The sequence below is a fragment of the Oreochromis niloticus genome, linkage group LG11 (genome assembly GCF_001858045.2).
Source record: "Oreochromis niloticus isolate F11D_XX linkage group LG11, O_niloticus_UMD_NMBU, whole genome shotgun sequence".
Lineage (NCBI taxonomy): Eukaryota > Metazoa > Chordata > Actinopteri > Cichliformes > Cichlidae > Oreochromis > Oreochromis niloticus.
In genome coordinates, this window is record NC_031976.2 from 16769556 (window position 1) to 16785445 (window position 15890).

At 42.5% G+C, this 15890-nt stretch overlaps 2 protein-coding genes and 1 long non-coding RNA gene across 3 annotated transcripts; 1 reads left to right on the top strand and 2 right to left on the bottom strand.

The window, feature by feature from the left end:
* Positions 1-1812: 1812 nt before the first annotated feature.
* Positions 1813-2274, bottom strand: LOC112848156 (uncharacterized). Its single transcript, XR_003222107.1, has 2 exons — positions 2117-2274; positions 1813-1958 (listed from the first exon to the last, which is right to left on the bottom strand). It is a non-coding gene; the product is annotated as an uncharacterized LOC112848156 (long non-coding RNA).
* Positions 2275-4989: 2715 nt separating this feature from the next.
* LOC112848236 (uncharacterized) lies at positions 4990-7241 on the bottom strand. Its single transcript, XM_025911621.1, has 2 exons — positions 6261-7241; positions 4990-6041 (listed from the first exon to the last, which is right to left on the bottom strand). The coding sequence occupies exons 1-2, from the start codon at positions 7239-7241 to the stop codon at positions 5958-5960; spliced, it is 1065 nt and encodes a 354-aa protein (XP_025767406.1). The 3' UTR covers positions 4990-5957.
* A 7068-nt stretch (positions 7242-14309) lies between these two features.
* LOC109200032 (uncharacterized) lies at positions 14310-15134 on the top strand (the record flags this gene model as incomplete). Its single annotated transcript, XM_019355405.2, has 1 exon — positions 14310-15134. A coding segment is annotated over one exon (825 nt), but the record flags the coding sequence as incomplete, so codon positions are not given.
* Positions 15135-15890: the final 756 nt, after the last annotated feature.

The following is a 15890-nucleotide window of genomic DNA, read 5'->3' on the forward strand; positions in this document are numbered from 1 at the left end:
TCTCACTGACTCCTTACAATAACTTTTAAATGTGCGTGCAAAATGATTTCGAGACTTAAAGGAAACAGAGATGGATGTTGTTTCCATCAGCTAAGAGAACAAGACCAGAGAGATCAGCGGTGTGACAAAGAGCAGAAGGCCAGCAGTTGTACTGATGGCACTGTTGCAGAGGTCACCCTGGCAGCAGCTGATTTCTGCTCCAGTGATTCCTGCGATCTGTGCAGATTGCGTGCTTGAGCAAATCTATGGAGGACCACGCGCATCGAAATAAAGAATTCTGTGCTTAAATAATGAATTCATTTTTGAATTCCAATTTAATAAACTGATTTTTACTTTCCCGTAAGCACGCTGCGTTACTGCGTTACTAAAACTGCGATTTTTTTTGCCAGAGTGTCTCATGACAATGACGTAAGCGAGTGCGACGTTCGTGGCAACAGCTGTGTGCAGATCAACAATGGATAATATATCGAGTGCGGGAGAGAGTATGAGCATGCACCGTTTAAAGCGTGGAAGTACTGACCTTACTTTGAGTTTGATTCCGTAAAAAGTGATAAAAACATTAGCGTCCGCTGTTCACTGCGTGGGAAGAAAACTTTTTACAGCGAAAAAAACCCTTAACTTCCGAGCAAGCACCGACTATGCTACCACGGAATGGGAAATTCACAGACAAACTCGTGGATTCTTCCACTAACCGCTGCGGCACACCTGCACCAGGGCAAACATCCGCCTGCTATACAGGTGAAAATAGAGCAACAGGACCGCTGAGTCTTTGATTTTATTTATTTTCTGCTGTGTTTTACTTGCATCTGTTTGAAAGACTGAGTTTAAACACAAAAACCTATTTTATTTTATCTGCTGGAATGTGCAGAAAATAGGTTTAAATGTTAAACAAATTTCTTCCAGTCAGAGAATGTTGCATATAATTTAATTTTTGCTTGATGCATAAAGTTAAGATTAAAACTAATAAAACAAGTTTTAAAAAGAGACTTTTCCATTTGATTACATTTTTTATGATGGATTAGGCAGAAAAAGTAGAATTGGGCTGAAAGATCTATCGCTTTATCACCTATTCAGGTTGTAAATCGTGTTTTTAAAAAGTAACTAAGTAATTAATTACTTTTGAAAATAAGTAATCAGTAAAGTAACGGGATTACTTTTTTGGGCAATGTTAAGAGATTTCTTAGGATTTGGGGATTTTTATTATGTTATGTTTCATTATCTAAATGTGTTTGCTCTTTTCAGTATTCAGCTTAAACTCTGCAACTCTGTGCAGACTCCTAAATGGGGAAGTTACACAGGAAGCCTGCAGTTCTATTTTCTCTCTTCCTGTATGTGCTCTCTGAATAAAGACTCTTCCTTTTTACTGCAGCGGTGCGAGTCTCTCCCTGGGTCTCGACCGTGTACACGTAAACCTGTCTGAGCCTTTTTATTCCGACCTGGGTTGCAATACAGGAAAACTCCTGACAGGCAAGTAATCAGTAATTAGTTAGTGATTACTTTTTTCAAGTAACTTGACCAACACTGGTCATAAAAAAATCAAATGATCAATTTTGATGTTTGAAGAGCGTAGATCGATTGTTTGTTTACATCACTCAGCACAAGCAGAACTGCATTACTGCATGCAGAAGACACATCGTCCACATTCAGAAGCACATCTCTGTATAGTGACAGTTCTTATGATTTAAACAGGCAAATGTCCCACATTCAAACTACATGTGAACAATAGTCAAAGCCAGATGTTTCCCTGTTAAGTCGATGTCAGTACACACCTATACAGCATGTCAACAAACCGTGAAAAAAAAGCCACATGATATATGCTGTCCTCGCCCTGAGTCTCTTAGTTTCACCAGCTAGACAGCGAGATAACGATGCTCCAATAACCAGACTTATTTTCCTTTTTGTGCTGATTTATTGAAGAATGGCCTCTGACCATTGCCTTCTCTTTGACCATCGTAAAACTGAAAGTACAAAATATTGTATTAGCTAACTAACATTATAAACTAGCTTGTTACACTCTTACTGCAAGCTAACAAGATGAAACTTTCAAATGTACAAATTATCGTACCATTTTTACAAAACAAAAGATAATAATTATTTTATCGACACTCATACTTACAGACATATCTTGTCCAAGGCAACAACATTTTAAGGTCCGTATCAGCTTAGAACGATAACATTACGGCATCACTTTCCGCCATCTTTGATTTCTTCTTCACGTTCTCATTTTTTCCCTTCCCAAAGTAACCAAACCCATATTACAAAGCAGCCACTAGAGGGAGCTCAATCAATCAATCAATCAATCAATCAATCTTTATTTATAAAGCACTTTTCATACAAAAAAAAAAAAACTGTAGCACAAAGTGCTTTACATGGTTAAAAGCAGCCCACCCCACCCCACCTTCCCACTCATTCCCCACACTCTCATTAACAGAAAGGTCATGGATACACACATTCCTCCCCCCCCACACACACACATTCTCTCCCCCCCCCCCCCCCCCCACACACACACACTTAAAGAGTAAAATTGGGCTGGGTACGCATTAGCCAAGTGAGGAAACACTATCACAGGGAGCTGTCTGCACCGGGAGCCGGTCACAGACCGCAGCCTCCAGGCTGGGCACGCAGCAGGAGGGAGGCAAAGAAGCCCCCCAGCCAGGCTGAGAGGATCCACAGAGCCCCAGCAGCCACGGTCGATCACAGCCCCGGTGCAGAGAGCCCCCTCCGAGGAAACACTGGAGATATGACCTAATAAGAATATAAACAGAATAAAAAGATAAAATAAATAAGAGTGGGATACAATATAAATATAAGTATAAACAGAGTAAGAAGATAAAAAATGAATAAGAATACAATCAATAAATATTAGACAAAACTAAATTAATATAAATAGAATAACAGGATAGAATAAATAAGCATAAAATAAATAAACGTTAGTTAAAAGCTAAATTAAAAAGGTGGGTCTTGAGCCTGTTTTTAAAAACATGAACGTTCTCTGCGGCCCTGAGCTCCTCCGGCAGGCTGTTCCACAGTCGAGGACCGAACCACTGAAAAGCTGCCTCTCCGTGAGTATGTATCCTGACTTTAGGGACAATCAAAAGGCCAGTACCAGAGGACCTCAGGGTCCGCGAGGGTTCATATGGTAAAAGCAGATCTGAAAGATAAGAAGGCCCAAGACCATTAAGACATTTAAAAACCAATAAAAGAACTTTAAAATCGATCCTGAAACACACGGGGAGCCAATGCAGCGATTGTAAAACCGGTGTAATGTGGGCCCGCCCTCTGGTCTTCGTCAGCACACGAGCTGCAGAGTTTTGCAAAAGTTGCAAAGGTGAAATATTCTTTTTGGGGAGACCAGAGAGCAGGGCATTACAGTAATCAATGCGACTGGTAATAAAAGCATGCATCAGCATCTCCGTGTTGGCCCGAGAGAGAATAGGGCGGACTCTGGCTATATTTTTTAGATGATAAAATCCAATTTTGGTTACGTGTTTAATATGTGGGATAAAACCAAGCTCAGAGTCAAGAATAACACCCAGGTTTTTCACTTGTAGTGAAGGGCATAGTGAAAATGCCTGTAATTTAGACAAGAGTTTCTCTCTCTGAGCCTCAGGACCGATGATTAAAACTTCAGTTTTGTCCTGGTTAAGCTGTAAAAAGTTTTCTGCCATCCAAGATTTTATATCTAGAATACAGTTAAAAAGGGCATCCATTGGTCTGGTGTCGTCAGGAGACACGGAGATATACAGCTGAGTATCATCAGCGTAACTGTGGAAGTTCACTCCATGCCTCCTGATGACGCCGCCAAGAGGGAGCATATACAAATTAAAAAGTACAGGGCCTAAAACCGACCCTTGAGGCACACCACATGTCATTTTATGGATCTTAGAGGAGCATGTATCCATACACACCATAAAAGTTCTGTCTGAGAGATAGGAAGTGAACCAGTTGTGTACAGCACCAGAGAGGCCCACCATGTGTTTCAGTCTGTTTAAAAGTATCGCGTGGTCTACTGTATCAAAGGCTGCGCTTAGATCCAGTAGCACCAGGACTGAGAGCTTTTGGGAGTCCCAGTTACATCTAATATCATTTAAAACCTTTAGGAGAGCAGTCTCTGTGCTGTGGTTCACCCGAAATCCAGACTGAAATATTTCTAGGATCTGTTTATCATTCAGAAAATCATTAATCTGAGTAAAAACACGTTTTTCTAAAATTTTACTTAAAAATGGTAAGTTGGATACAGGTCTGTAGTTATTAAAATCATTACAATCCAAATTGCTCTTCTTCAGAAGGGGCCTCACCACCGCCGTTTTAAAGGCAGCAGGGAAGACACCCAACTGAAGAGAGCAATTCATCATGTATAAAAGCTCAGCTTCAAAAAATCCATAAAGTGTTTTAAAAAGTGAAGAGGGGATTGGATCTAAAAGACATGTGGTGGGTCTCACTGTGGAGAAAACTTTCTTAAGGTTCTCAGCATTAACCAGGACAAAGCTGTCCAGTGTCTCCTCAGGTACAATCGAGCCCTCAGATGTGTTTAAAATCATAACACGAGAAGATAAAATATCACATCTGATGGCGCTGATTTTTGCCCTGAAGTGGTCTGCAAACTGCTCACAGAGTGAGTCTGTGGGGGTTCTTTGGGAGCTGTTAAAATCAGGGTTAAATAAATGATCTATGGTGGAGAAGAGGACCTTCGGATTATTTTTGTTATTACTGATTATTTTGGCGAAGTATGAGTTTCTTGAATTCCTTAGTGTATTATTGTAAATTTTTAGTTGCTCGCAAAGTATTTGATGGTTGATTGCATTTTTATTTTTCCTCCATCTCCTTTCTGCTGCCCTGCAATTTCTTTTGAGTTTTTTGACTTCTTCGTTTCTCCAGGGTGATACACGTTTTACGTTAATCTTTTTGGTGGTGAGTGGAGCAACGGAGTCAAGGCTTTTCTTCAGTTTGAGGTTAAAATGATTAAAAATAAAATCACAGGGTGCGGGTAGAATCACAGGGGGGCATTCGTCTAAAACCCTGGTAAAATTTGCAGCCACTTCAGAGGTTAGATAGCGCCTCCTCACAGTTCGCACCGAGGTCTCCCGCTGAATAAAACCGGTGATGTTAAAAAACACACAGTAGTGGTCAGAGACGGCCAAGTCAACAACAGAGGACACACTGGTGGACAGCCCATGGGTGATGACCAGGTCCAGAGTGTGTCCTCTGTTGTGAGTCGGCTGCGTGACGTGCTGGGTAAAATCCATACAGTGAAGAATGTTTAAGAATTCTTTTGATGTAGGGTCAGAAGGATTATCTATGTGCAGGTTAAAATCACCGGTTAAAATTATCATATTATACTTTGAATGTATGTTTGTTAAAAATTCTGAGAATTCCTTGATAAAAGCAGCACTGTCTTTAGGTGGTCTATAAATTGTAACAGATAAAACTGGAGGGCTGCTAAAAACAATAGCGTGGAATTCAAAAGTGGTAAAATGATCAAATAAAATTTGTTTGGTGGTGAGTGTGTTGTTGGTTAAAGATGCAGTCCCACCACCTCTCTTACCACTTCTAATAGAAAAAGAGAAATTAAAATTTGGTGGGGAGGCCTCAGTGAGAACAACTGGTGCATCCGAACCCAGCCATGTTTCAGTTAAAAATAAACAATCAAGTTTATTATCTAAAATTAAATCATTAATAATAAAAGACTTATTCAACAGAGAGCGGACATTTAAAAGTGCCATACTAATTGAGACTGGTGGATTTTTGACAGTAGAGTTCAATGAATGCTGACATTTTTGAAGAGGCCTGAGGTTATTAATGTTTTTGGAGTTACTGGATTTATGATAATTGTGTTGCTCTCTGTTTGTGATTATGACGGGTATTGTGTTGACTGTGGGAGAGAGAGGTCCGAGTCCAGAGTTTTGTGTATTACTGTTAAAAGTGGAACAAATGTAGGAGCTGGGACCAGGGGGACATCAGTCAGTGGCGGACAGATCAGCGGGTAGTGTCGGTTTGGGGTAATGACAGGGCCGTGTGCGGGAGTGCTGTACGCCAAATACCAAATTGGCGGACAGCAAACGGCGTCCCCAGGCGTTGAGGTGGAGTCCGTCTGCACCAAAAAGATGTCTCCTCTCCCAGAAGGCATCAAAATTGTTAATAAAACCCACACCGTGGGAGACACAGGCGGAGGAAAGCCAGGTGTTAAGGCTGAGCAGCCGGCTGAAACGGCCTATCCCTCTGCCGCAGGTGGGGGTGGGCCCGGAGATAAAAGCACTCACCTGCAACTGACCCAGGAGGCTGAAGAGTTGGAGGAAGTCCAGCTTCAGCAGCTCAGATTGCTGTTTGGGAATGTCATTGGTGCCGATGTGGATGATGAGCCGGTTGGCCTGTGGGTGGGACGCCAGGATGTTGGGAATTCTGTCCACTATGTCGACAACGGTGGCTCCCGGGAACGACAGCGTGAGCGCCCCCCTCATCCGCACGTTCCTGATGATGGAATCCCCGAGGACCAGCGTGGAGAGAGGAGATGCCACCGGGGACTGCTGGCCATCTGAGACGCCTGCGCCACGGCACCGGGGGTGTTCAAATGGGGATGCACCAGCCGGACCGCGTGAGTGACTCCCAGGTAGCCGCGCCGTGGGTCCTCTTCTCCGAGGAGCCGGGGTGAAGAACAGTTCTCCACGGCGAGTTTGCGCCACAGCGCTGGGCTGCCCGCCACGGCTCCGGGGACGTAGTGGTGGAGATGGTGCAGACTTCAGCGACACAGCGGGGTGGCGAGGGCTAGCGGCCAGAGGAGGAAAGTCCACAGGATCCAGGATACTGAATTTATTCTCCAGCACTACCGCACCGGAGGGGTGAGGGTGCGAGAGACGGATCCTCCTGGCCCCTCTGCAGCCACCGCGCGTCCCAACCATGGTCCATGGCGCTGGTTGGAGTGGAGTGGAGCTGACCAGAACCTTGGGTCTGGCCCCTAGTTGAAACCAGCAGTTCTCGTCCGTGGCAGAAACACCAGCGACACAAGTTTGGAGCCTGGGTTGACTGTTGGCGGGATTTTGGGACACAACAGCTGGGTGGTGCACTGTGTCGGCTAGCTCAGCGCTAGTAGCGGTGGTTTGAGCTTTGCCAAGGAGGATCGTGTCAAGATCGCGTTCAGCCCCCTGGATTTGGTATAGCGTGGATATCCTTTGTTCCAGCTCGATCACTTTTTGGCTCAGGTTGACGCAGCTTTCACAACTGGATGTTGAGGTAAGTGGTGCCATTCCGAAATCTCGTACCGGTGACAGCGTCAACAACAAAACACTGCCACTTTAGCTTACGTTTAGCTAGTTGTGGCAGTTGCTAGTGATTAGCTAGTTTTTCTGCAGCTATGTAATGTAAACTGCTAACCAGTGTCAAAAATATCGATATCCGGAAAAAAACACCCTTTTTTCCACTTACTCGGTTCAGCGCGACTCGCAACAGTCACAAACAAAATCACAGCGTCAGCAGGGCAGTTTACAACCGTAATATTCAGTTCAAGTTATAAAAGGCAGAACATGATATAAAAAAAATACATGAATGATTGCGGGTAAGGGTCTCTATATGTTAGTATTCACGAAGGGTATGTTGTGACTTATCTTCACAATTACAGTGGTCCCTCGCTATAATGCAGTTCACCTTTTGCAGCCTTGCTGTTTCACGGATTCTTTTAGTGCACTTTTGCATGCTTTTTTTGTTTTTGTTTTTTAAAGCCCATTGTGTTCTGCGTCCCGATCGGCTAGATCATTGTCAATCTCCTCCGTGCCGTGCTCTCCTGTACAGTACAGAATTGCTACATCGATCGCTAGCAGTGTGACTCTGAAGTGCTGCACTGTATGTTTATAAGTTTTCTCCCCAACAAACACAACGTCGACGAAACATTTTGCACCGTCAAAGGCACCTGCAGTAGCACCCAAAAGGCAGAGGAAAATGCTAACCATCGCACAAAAAGTTGGACTTCTGGACATGCTAAAGGAAGGTAGAAGTTACCGTATCTTTTAAAAAAATTTTAACCATACTGTGCACCGGATTATAAGGTGCAATTAAGCTTAAAGTTAAATTAATTAGTTCTAAAATCTGTCATTATTATTTATAGAAAAACAAATATACTGTATGTTTATTTCTCAAATAAATGTTTAGGACTGAAAACAGGTTTTGATCTTTGGTTTCATTCTATAATGGACTTTTTTTTGTTTTGTTTTGTTACGAAGGTTTGAACTTTGACAGTGTTTAAACAAGAGAGAAAAGTATGAAACAGTTCATGCCTGTCTGAGCAAAGTGTATAAAGTGTGCAGTGAGGGGTTTTACAGCCTTAAAACATCTAAAACAACTGTAAATAATAAAGCTGGCTACTTCGCAGATTTCACCTATTGCTGGTTATTTTTAGAACATAACACCCGCGATAAACGAGGGAACTCTATATACAAATACTGAGAAATTTCAGTCCTTCCTCTCTTTTGCTCTGAGGTGCGACAAGTCAATGAACATCATCTACAGATATATTAGGTAAATGCCCAAGACATCTTGAGAAATATAAATCGCCGCTTGATTCATCCATTTGGTTGACTTTTTTTTTGGAAAACCCGACCGTAAACAAGACGCGAATATCACACCGGAAACTAAGCGCCCTAAAGGAGTTTCCCCTGCAAGTAGCATATGCTAAGGTGCACATAGGTCATGACCAAATTCATGGGCTGCATCCTCCTGAGGACGCATTTGTAGACTGATTACGTCACAGTGACGCGACGAAGGCTGTCCAAATTCGTAGACTCCTCTGAATGCAGCCGACAAATGCGTCCTCCTTTTCCCCGAATTTGAAGGATGGGTCGGGTGTGTCCTTCGTGGCCCACCATATCCCAGAATTCATAGAGCGGCCCAGCCAAACTCCAGTTTCCGGCAATGGCGGCCGCTACTAAGTTTTAAAATTACTCTTATTAACCCTCTCAAGGCAGGCGTTGCAGATTTGCAACAGTTAAAACACTAACAACCTGATTACCCCACATACATATTTTATGAGTTTTTTTTACTCAGAAGTAACACTGCAGGACTTGGTTGTGCATTAGCAACTAAAACTTAATTTGAGCCTGAGAGGGTTAATCTTTTTGGGTCACAAAATAAACTTTTAACATATTTTCAGGCGAGAATGTGGGTGTGTAAACTTCAAATATCTGCTCGGTTTATTAAGATATCGCATATTTGCAAAAGTGCTTCGACGTTTTCGGAGATGTCTGTTACCCACCAGCTCGATAGCTAGCCGAGAGCTCGAGGGTCACTAGAGCCGCCGAGAACGGCACAACTCCCGGCACATAATTTTCAGATCACCGTGGACTTTCGCTACTCAGGTTAAACGTAATATATAAGTCACTTAGACAACCTAAAAATTTGACTTTTTTCAGTGTTTTATTTGTTCGTGAGTAAATCGGTTTGGCTGAGATTAAAGTTATTAGATTAGATTAGATAAAATAAAACTTTATTAATCCCCCGGGTCGGTTCCTCCTTGGTTTTCACACAGCTGAATAAACGTCAAACAGAAAACTGATTAAACCGAAGTGTGAGATGGTCGAGAATTTACGCCAGTGTCCTGTTATATTTTAGATAGCAAGGAGCAGACGGCCGAGTTTAATAAACTCCACCGAGACAGCGGTGACGCTAATCAGAAGGCTAGACCGTCCAATTTCACAGCCGTTTACTTCCGGCCTACCTGACCTTCTGAGGACCCGGCCCACGTAGACCGCGAAGGCTGGGTCCTCAGGAGGATGCAGCCCATGAATTTGGACACGACTATTGTCTATTCAAATTAGCCACACCGTGGGATGTAAGGAGCTCTCTGATTGGTTGGTCAGACACAGGCTGTCTGCCAGCCTGGATTTTTCTAGCTCATAGCTTCGCCGTGCTAAGAAGCGTGTGTGCTTGTACAAAGGCCGTTCAGCCTCGGGATTTACACTCGGCTCGACAGGGATATGTGAAGAATGAAGTGACCCTGCAGCAAAACGGAGAGCTCAACTTCTGACTGAGTTCCTGTTTTCGCAGTCTGACCACCTGTTGAAGGTAACGTGCTAACATGGCTAACGCTAGCATCACCGCAGGTAGCCCCGTTATTTTAACCCTTATCTTAGCTTATGAAAATTTGTCATCTTAGCTTTAGCTTTTAAATTTTACGTCGCAGCTGTACGAGCTAGCTACGTGTTTTGTAAACTGCTGTGCTCTTCACAAATAAAGCTTGAAGCAGCTCAGACTATTAGAACCAGCACTGAGGCCTGTTACATTTATACAGTGTTAGAGCAATGGCTGCAACCTACAGCCTTTAAACTAGTAATTAAAATGCTGAAAGTAAACTCGTCAGTCCAGATGTTACTACATTATTTTGTGATACTAACGGTGTGTTCACACCGAACGCGATAGACGCGAACAGAGCATCAGGTTTACATGTAAAGTCAATGGAAAAGCGCGATGATGCGTGATTGCGGGTCCCACGAAAATTCAGAAGCAGATTTGCGTCGCAAAAAATATGCGTGTCAGTTTTTGTGTTTCATTTTGTGCATTCGCGTGTATCGCGTCTACCGCTCGAGTTGGAAAAATCTGAACTCCAGCGTCAATTCGCGCCGCGACAACCAATCAGGAGCCTGGTGACGTGAGTCTGACCTAGTAGGTCAAAGGGGCAGGTCCAGCCAAAGCCCTTCATACTTCATTCAATATGGAGGAAAGGCTAATCAACGCCGTAGCAAACCACCCGGAGCTGTACGCCACCAGCTGCTTTCTGTACCGAGACAGGACTTAAAAGGACCTAGCTTGGAGGAAGATATGTGAAGCTGGCAACCTGGTAAGTTCATTCATTTCTCTTTTGAAATTTTTGACTGACCTGGGGAAGCCGCACAAAAGCTAGCAAGCCCGCCTACTGCCCCGCTATTTTCCCACTGATGTACAAATACCTTTCTGCTTTTATGCATGTTGTCATATAGGAATATATGTTATTGTTTATTAATAAATAGCACACAGTGGTCCCGCTGTTCATCCGTCACTGCCTCGCTTTTTCGCAGTTTTTTATTGCACCGTACAGCTTTCAACAATGCGCATTGCATTCTGCAGCCTGATTGACAAATCTCCTCCGTGTCGTGTCTCCTGCGCTTACCAAATTTATCATGTTTGGTTTTGATAACCATCACGTCCAATAGAAAAAACAGCACAAAAACACCCATAACTATGACCCTCATTCGGAAATAGACACCTGCACCAGGAGGGAAAAAGGCGCACAAAAGTGGCAGGCAGATGAAGACAAAACGTGGCATAATAATACTTTTAAGTTGTGAAATCTACAAAGTTTGCACTTTGAGAATCAACTTGTGAGAACTGTGAGTAATGTTCATGTGTGTGTGAAAAAAAAGTGTATCTGTAACCGACCCAGAGTTTGGGCCGGTAAAACAGATTAAATGTTCCTGCAAAACAGGGAAATGATGAGACAGAGACGACTGGTGAAGTTTCTCTTTGCCTCGCTTCTGCCATATTTATTTACACAATCACGTGTATTTTCAATTTGCAGCACCAACATTCCCCATATGCAACAGAAATAACCAGAAAACCGTCTGTATGTTCAAGCTGCAATACCACGATCTTTACATGGGAAACAAGAATACTTCACGTGTAGTGACCTTCGAATCATTTACACAGCTATTCTCTCTGAATGACAATTCGAAACAATATGAAATGCATGTTCAAATACATTTTTACCTCTATTTAACTTTTAACCCAAATACCTATGTATTCTGATTGTTTTAACCACCATACCAGTGCTTGGTCTTAAACCAATTTAGCTTAGTAGCTCACAAATACATGAAAGAGGCATGCGTATGCTGACAGGCTTAGCTTTAGCTTTAACATTCTCAAAATCACTTTTTAAAACCAGTAAACAGACATTCCTCACTGCCAACAGCATATTAACATTCATATTCACAATATCAGGATACAACAGGGAGCTTATTCAGCTAAACGTCCTGAAATGAGTGCAAAATGAAACCAAAATGGCGCCCGTGGCTGGCTAGGCTTCGGCATTTTTCCAGTCCTTCTACTTAACAAATAAACGTAACAAATAACAGGGTTTACCCACTGATTTATACCCCCACATTTAGCTGTGTTTCTTATCAATATTTTACAACCGTTTTAATATAGTTTTACCGGTTACTAACCTGCAAAACAGGGAAATGATGAGACAGAGACGACTGGTGAAGTTTCTCTTTGCCTCGCTTCTGCCATATTGGAGAGGAGGACCTATGACCTCGCTATTCTGTCTCACTGAGCAATGCGCCACCCGGAGGCCGGGGAGTGCAACTACCTCTTACACATAGTTCACTTCGGTGACAAATCTCTCATTCTTAACAAGTACTACTTCTAATGGGATCACACATTAGTGTGTCACATATAAAGTGTGTGGCGAGGGGCTAGTTATTCTGACAACCCCTGCTGCAATAAATGAGGGACCACTGTATATCATTTCTCTATGACTATTGTTTTCAACCTGTTAACATTTAATATTGTCTTGACAGAGTCAACTGATTCTGCAGCAGAGCTATCCCCTGTTGCTTCTCCTGCTGCTGCACCCACAGGTATGTACAGCAAGCACTGATAGCTTTTTACTCGGTTGGATTCACTTGTGATTCCCTTTGCTAAATATCTACAACCAATCTGATTACATCAGGGTTTTTTTTTCAATGTTGAAAATGAAAATCTAGTAGCAGCCTTCTCATTACTTTGTGTTGTTTTGTGCTGTTTTACAGGCCCACAGAGGAGGACAGCTCAGAGGCGGATGAGAGACGGGTCCCAGGACGGTCCATCGGCGGTGGAGCTGGCCATCCTGGAGTCTCTGAAGAGGCCACGCCAGTCTCCAATGGAGCATTTCCTCCTCAGCCTTGTTCCTGCTCTGGAGAGCATGCCGCCTCAGACGAGAGTATTAGTGAAATTTCACATTTATAAATTCGTTTTTGAAAACAGCACAGCTGTGTTAAATTTGGAAACATTGGACCCTAGCAATCAGTAGTTTTCTGATTAGGCAGCAGGCTCTCCAGGGCAGAAACAATGTTCTTGTTTTTCTCCTCCTTCTCCCTGAGGCTCTTCCGCTTTAAGCTGGGTCCTTTTTATTCCTGTCTCTCTGTAAATAGTTATATTTTATATATTTATGTTTAATGTTTTTCTGTTTGTAAATTGTAATATTATTTGAAATAAATTTTTGTAATGACTAATGTCTCAGTTCTACTACACACGTAGAATTTATTTCATATTATACTAATGATAAAATATACTAATACAGTGGTATGCAAAAGTTTGGGCAACCTTGTTAATAGTCATTATTTTCCTGTATAAATCGTTGGTTGTTTCAATAAAAAATGTCAGTTAAATATATCATATAGGAGACACACACACACACACAGTGATATTTGAGAAGTGAAATGAAGTTTATTGGATTTACAGAAAGTGTGCAATAGTTTAAACAAAATCAGGCAGGTCCATAAATTTGGGCACAACAAAAAAAGAAATGAAATAAATATTTAGTGTATATCAATGTGTGTGTCTCCTATATGATATATGTAACTGACATTTTTTATTGTAACAACCAGCGATTTATACAGGAAAATAATGACAAGGTTGCCCAAACCTTTGCATACCACTGTATATAGGAACATAGTGAAGACCAATTATTCAAATCATTGTTAATATTTTTGAAAAATTAACCTGTGATAAGACATAGCATATCAAGATAGAATATGCTAGATAGAACCATATAACTAAAGATGAACCAAACTGTTCACAATTTTATCTAGCGCTCAGTTTTAAGAAAGGCTGGTGACCCCTGTTATAGAGTCTGACAGCTGCAGGGATTATATACAAATATTCAAATATACCAGAATTAAACCAGGTCTAAATAAAATAAAAGGAGTGAGTATCACTACAAAGATTAACCCACAGTGGTCCTCATACCACAGTTTGATATCAGCAAACACGGAGAGCATACATTGATATCTTTGTGGCGCTGTCACTTGGTGTTCGCTCGCTTTGTGGTAGAGTATCACTTCCTGTTCCTGCTCAAACACAGTGGTGTTTCTGAGTAGCTTTTCTGCTTAGCAATTTAATTTAAATCTTTTGATACATCCCTTCTTCATAGTATAATCTTAACGTGCTTCATCTGAATCACCCTTTCTGTGTACTCACTACCTAATTTGTAGCCAAAGTATTCACTCACTGTGTCTTTACTGTTTCGCTAGCTTAGCTTAGCTCGTAGCCGACTCGTTAGCACCATGGCTACTTCACCTGTCCCTCCTGCACTTTCCTGCTCATTGTGTCAGATGTTTAGTTACTCCTCGGCCTCCTTTAGCAGTAATGATACCTGTAACAAATGTAGCATATTTGCAGCTCTGGAGGCCAGGATTACTGAATTGGAGACTCGGCTTCGCACCCTTCATTCACCCGTAGCTAGCCAGGCCCCTGTAGCTGGTGCAGCCGAAGATAGCGTAGGCCCCGCTAGCTGTTCCCCGGCAGACCCCAAGCAGCTGGGGAAAGAGGGCGGCTGGGTGACGGTGAGGAGGAAGCATAGTCTTAAACTGAAGCCCCAGGTACACCACCAACCTGTTCATGTGTCTAACCGTTTTTCCCCACTCGGCGACACACCCGCCGGGGGTCAAACTCTGGTAATTGGTGATTCTGTTCTCAGACATGTGAAGCTAGAGACACCGGCAACCATAGTCAATTGTCTTCCAGGGGCCAGAGCAGGCGACATTGAAGGAAATTTAAAACTGCTGGCTAAGGGTAAACGTAAATACAGTAAGATCATAATTCACGTCGGCAGTAATGACACCCGGTTACGCCAATCGGAGGTCACTAAAATCAATATTGAATCGGTGTGTAACTTTGCCAAAACAATGTCGGACTCTGTAGTTTTCTCTGGTCCCCTCCCCAATCAGACCAGGAGTGACATGTTTAGCCGCATGTTCTCCTTAAATTGCTGGCTGTCTGAGTGGTGTCCCAGAAACGATGTGGGCTTCATAGATAATTGGCAAACCTTCTGGAGGAAACCTGGTCTTGTTAGGAGAGACGGCATCCATCCCACTTTGGATGGAGCAGCTCTCATTTCTAGAAATATGGACCAATTTATTAAACCCCCCAAAATATGACTATCCAGAGTTGGGACCAGGAAGCAGAGTTGCAGTCTTACACGCCTCTCTGCAGCTTCTCTCCTCCTGCTACCCCCCCAAAAACCCATCTCCATTGAGACTGTGTCAGCTCCCAAAAAGACAAAAAACAAACTAAAAACCAGCAATAAACAACTTAAACATAAAAAATCACAAAGAAAGAACAATACAGTATCCGCATCTGAACCAAAGAGTAAAACAGTGAAATGTGGATTATTAAATATTAGGTCTCTCTCCTCCAAGTCTCTGTTAGTACATGACTTAATAATTGATCAACAAATCGATTTACTCTGCCTTACAGAAACCTGGTTGCAGCAGGATGAGTATGTTAGTTTAAATGAATCAACACCCCTGAGTCATTCTAACTACCAGAAATCCCGAAGCACAGGCCGAGGGGGCGGTGTGGCAGCAATTTTTCACACCAGTCTATTAATTAACGAAAGACCAAGACAGACTTTTAATTCATTTGAAAGCCTGATGCTTAGCCTCGTCCACCCCAGCTGTAAAACTCAGAAACCAGTCTTACTTGTTATCATCTATCGTCCACCTGGGCCTTACACAGAGTTTCTCTCTGATTTCTCAGACTTTTTATCTGATTTAGTGCTCAGCTCAGATAAAATAATTATTGTGGGTGATTTTAACATCCATGTAGATGCTAAAAATGACAGCCTCAACATCGCATTTAATCTGTTATTAGACTCAATTGGCTTCTCTCAA

What these genes read in the sequence shown, in the direction of transcription:
- LOC112848236 (XM_025911621.1), bottom strand. Translation starts at nt 7,241, where the DNA reads ATGGCACCACTTACCTCAACATCCAGTTGTGAAAGCTGCGTCAACCTG. An exon ending in GCCTCCTGGGTCAGTTGCAG is followed by an intron (nt 6,042 to 6,260) that starts GTGAGTGCTTTT and finishes TCCGCCAATTTG; the next exon opens with GTATTTGGCGTACAGCACTC.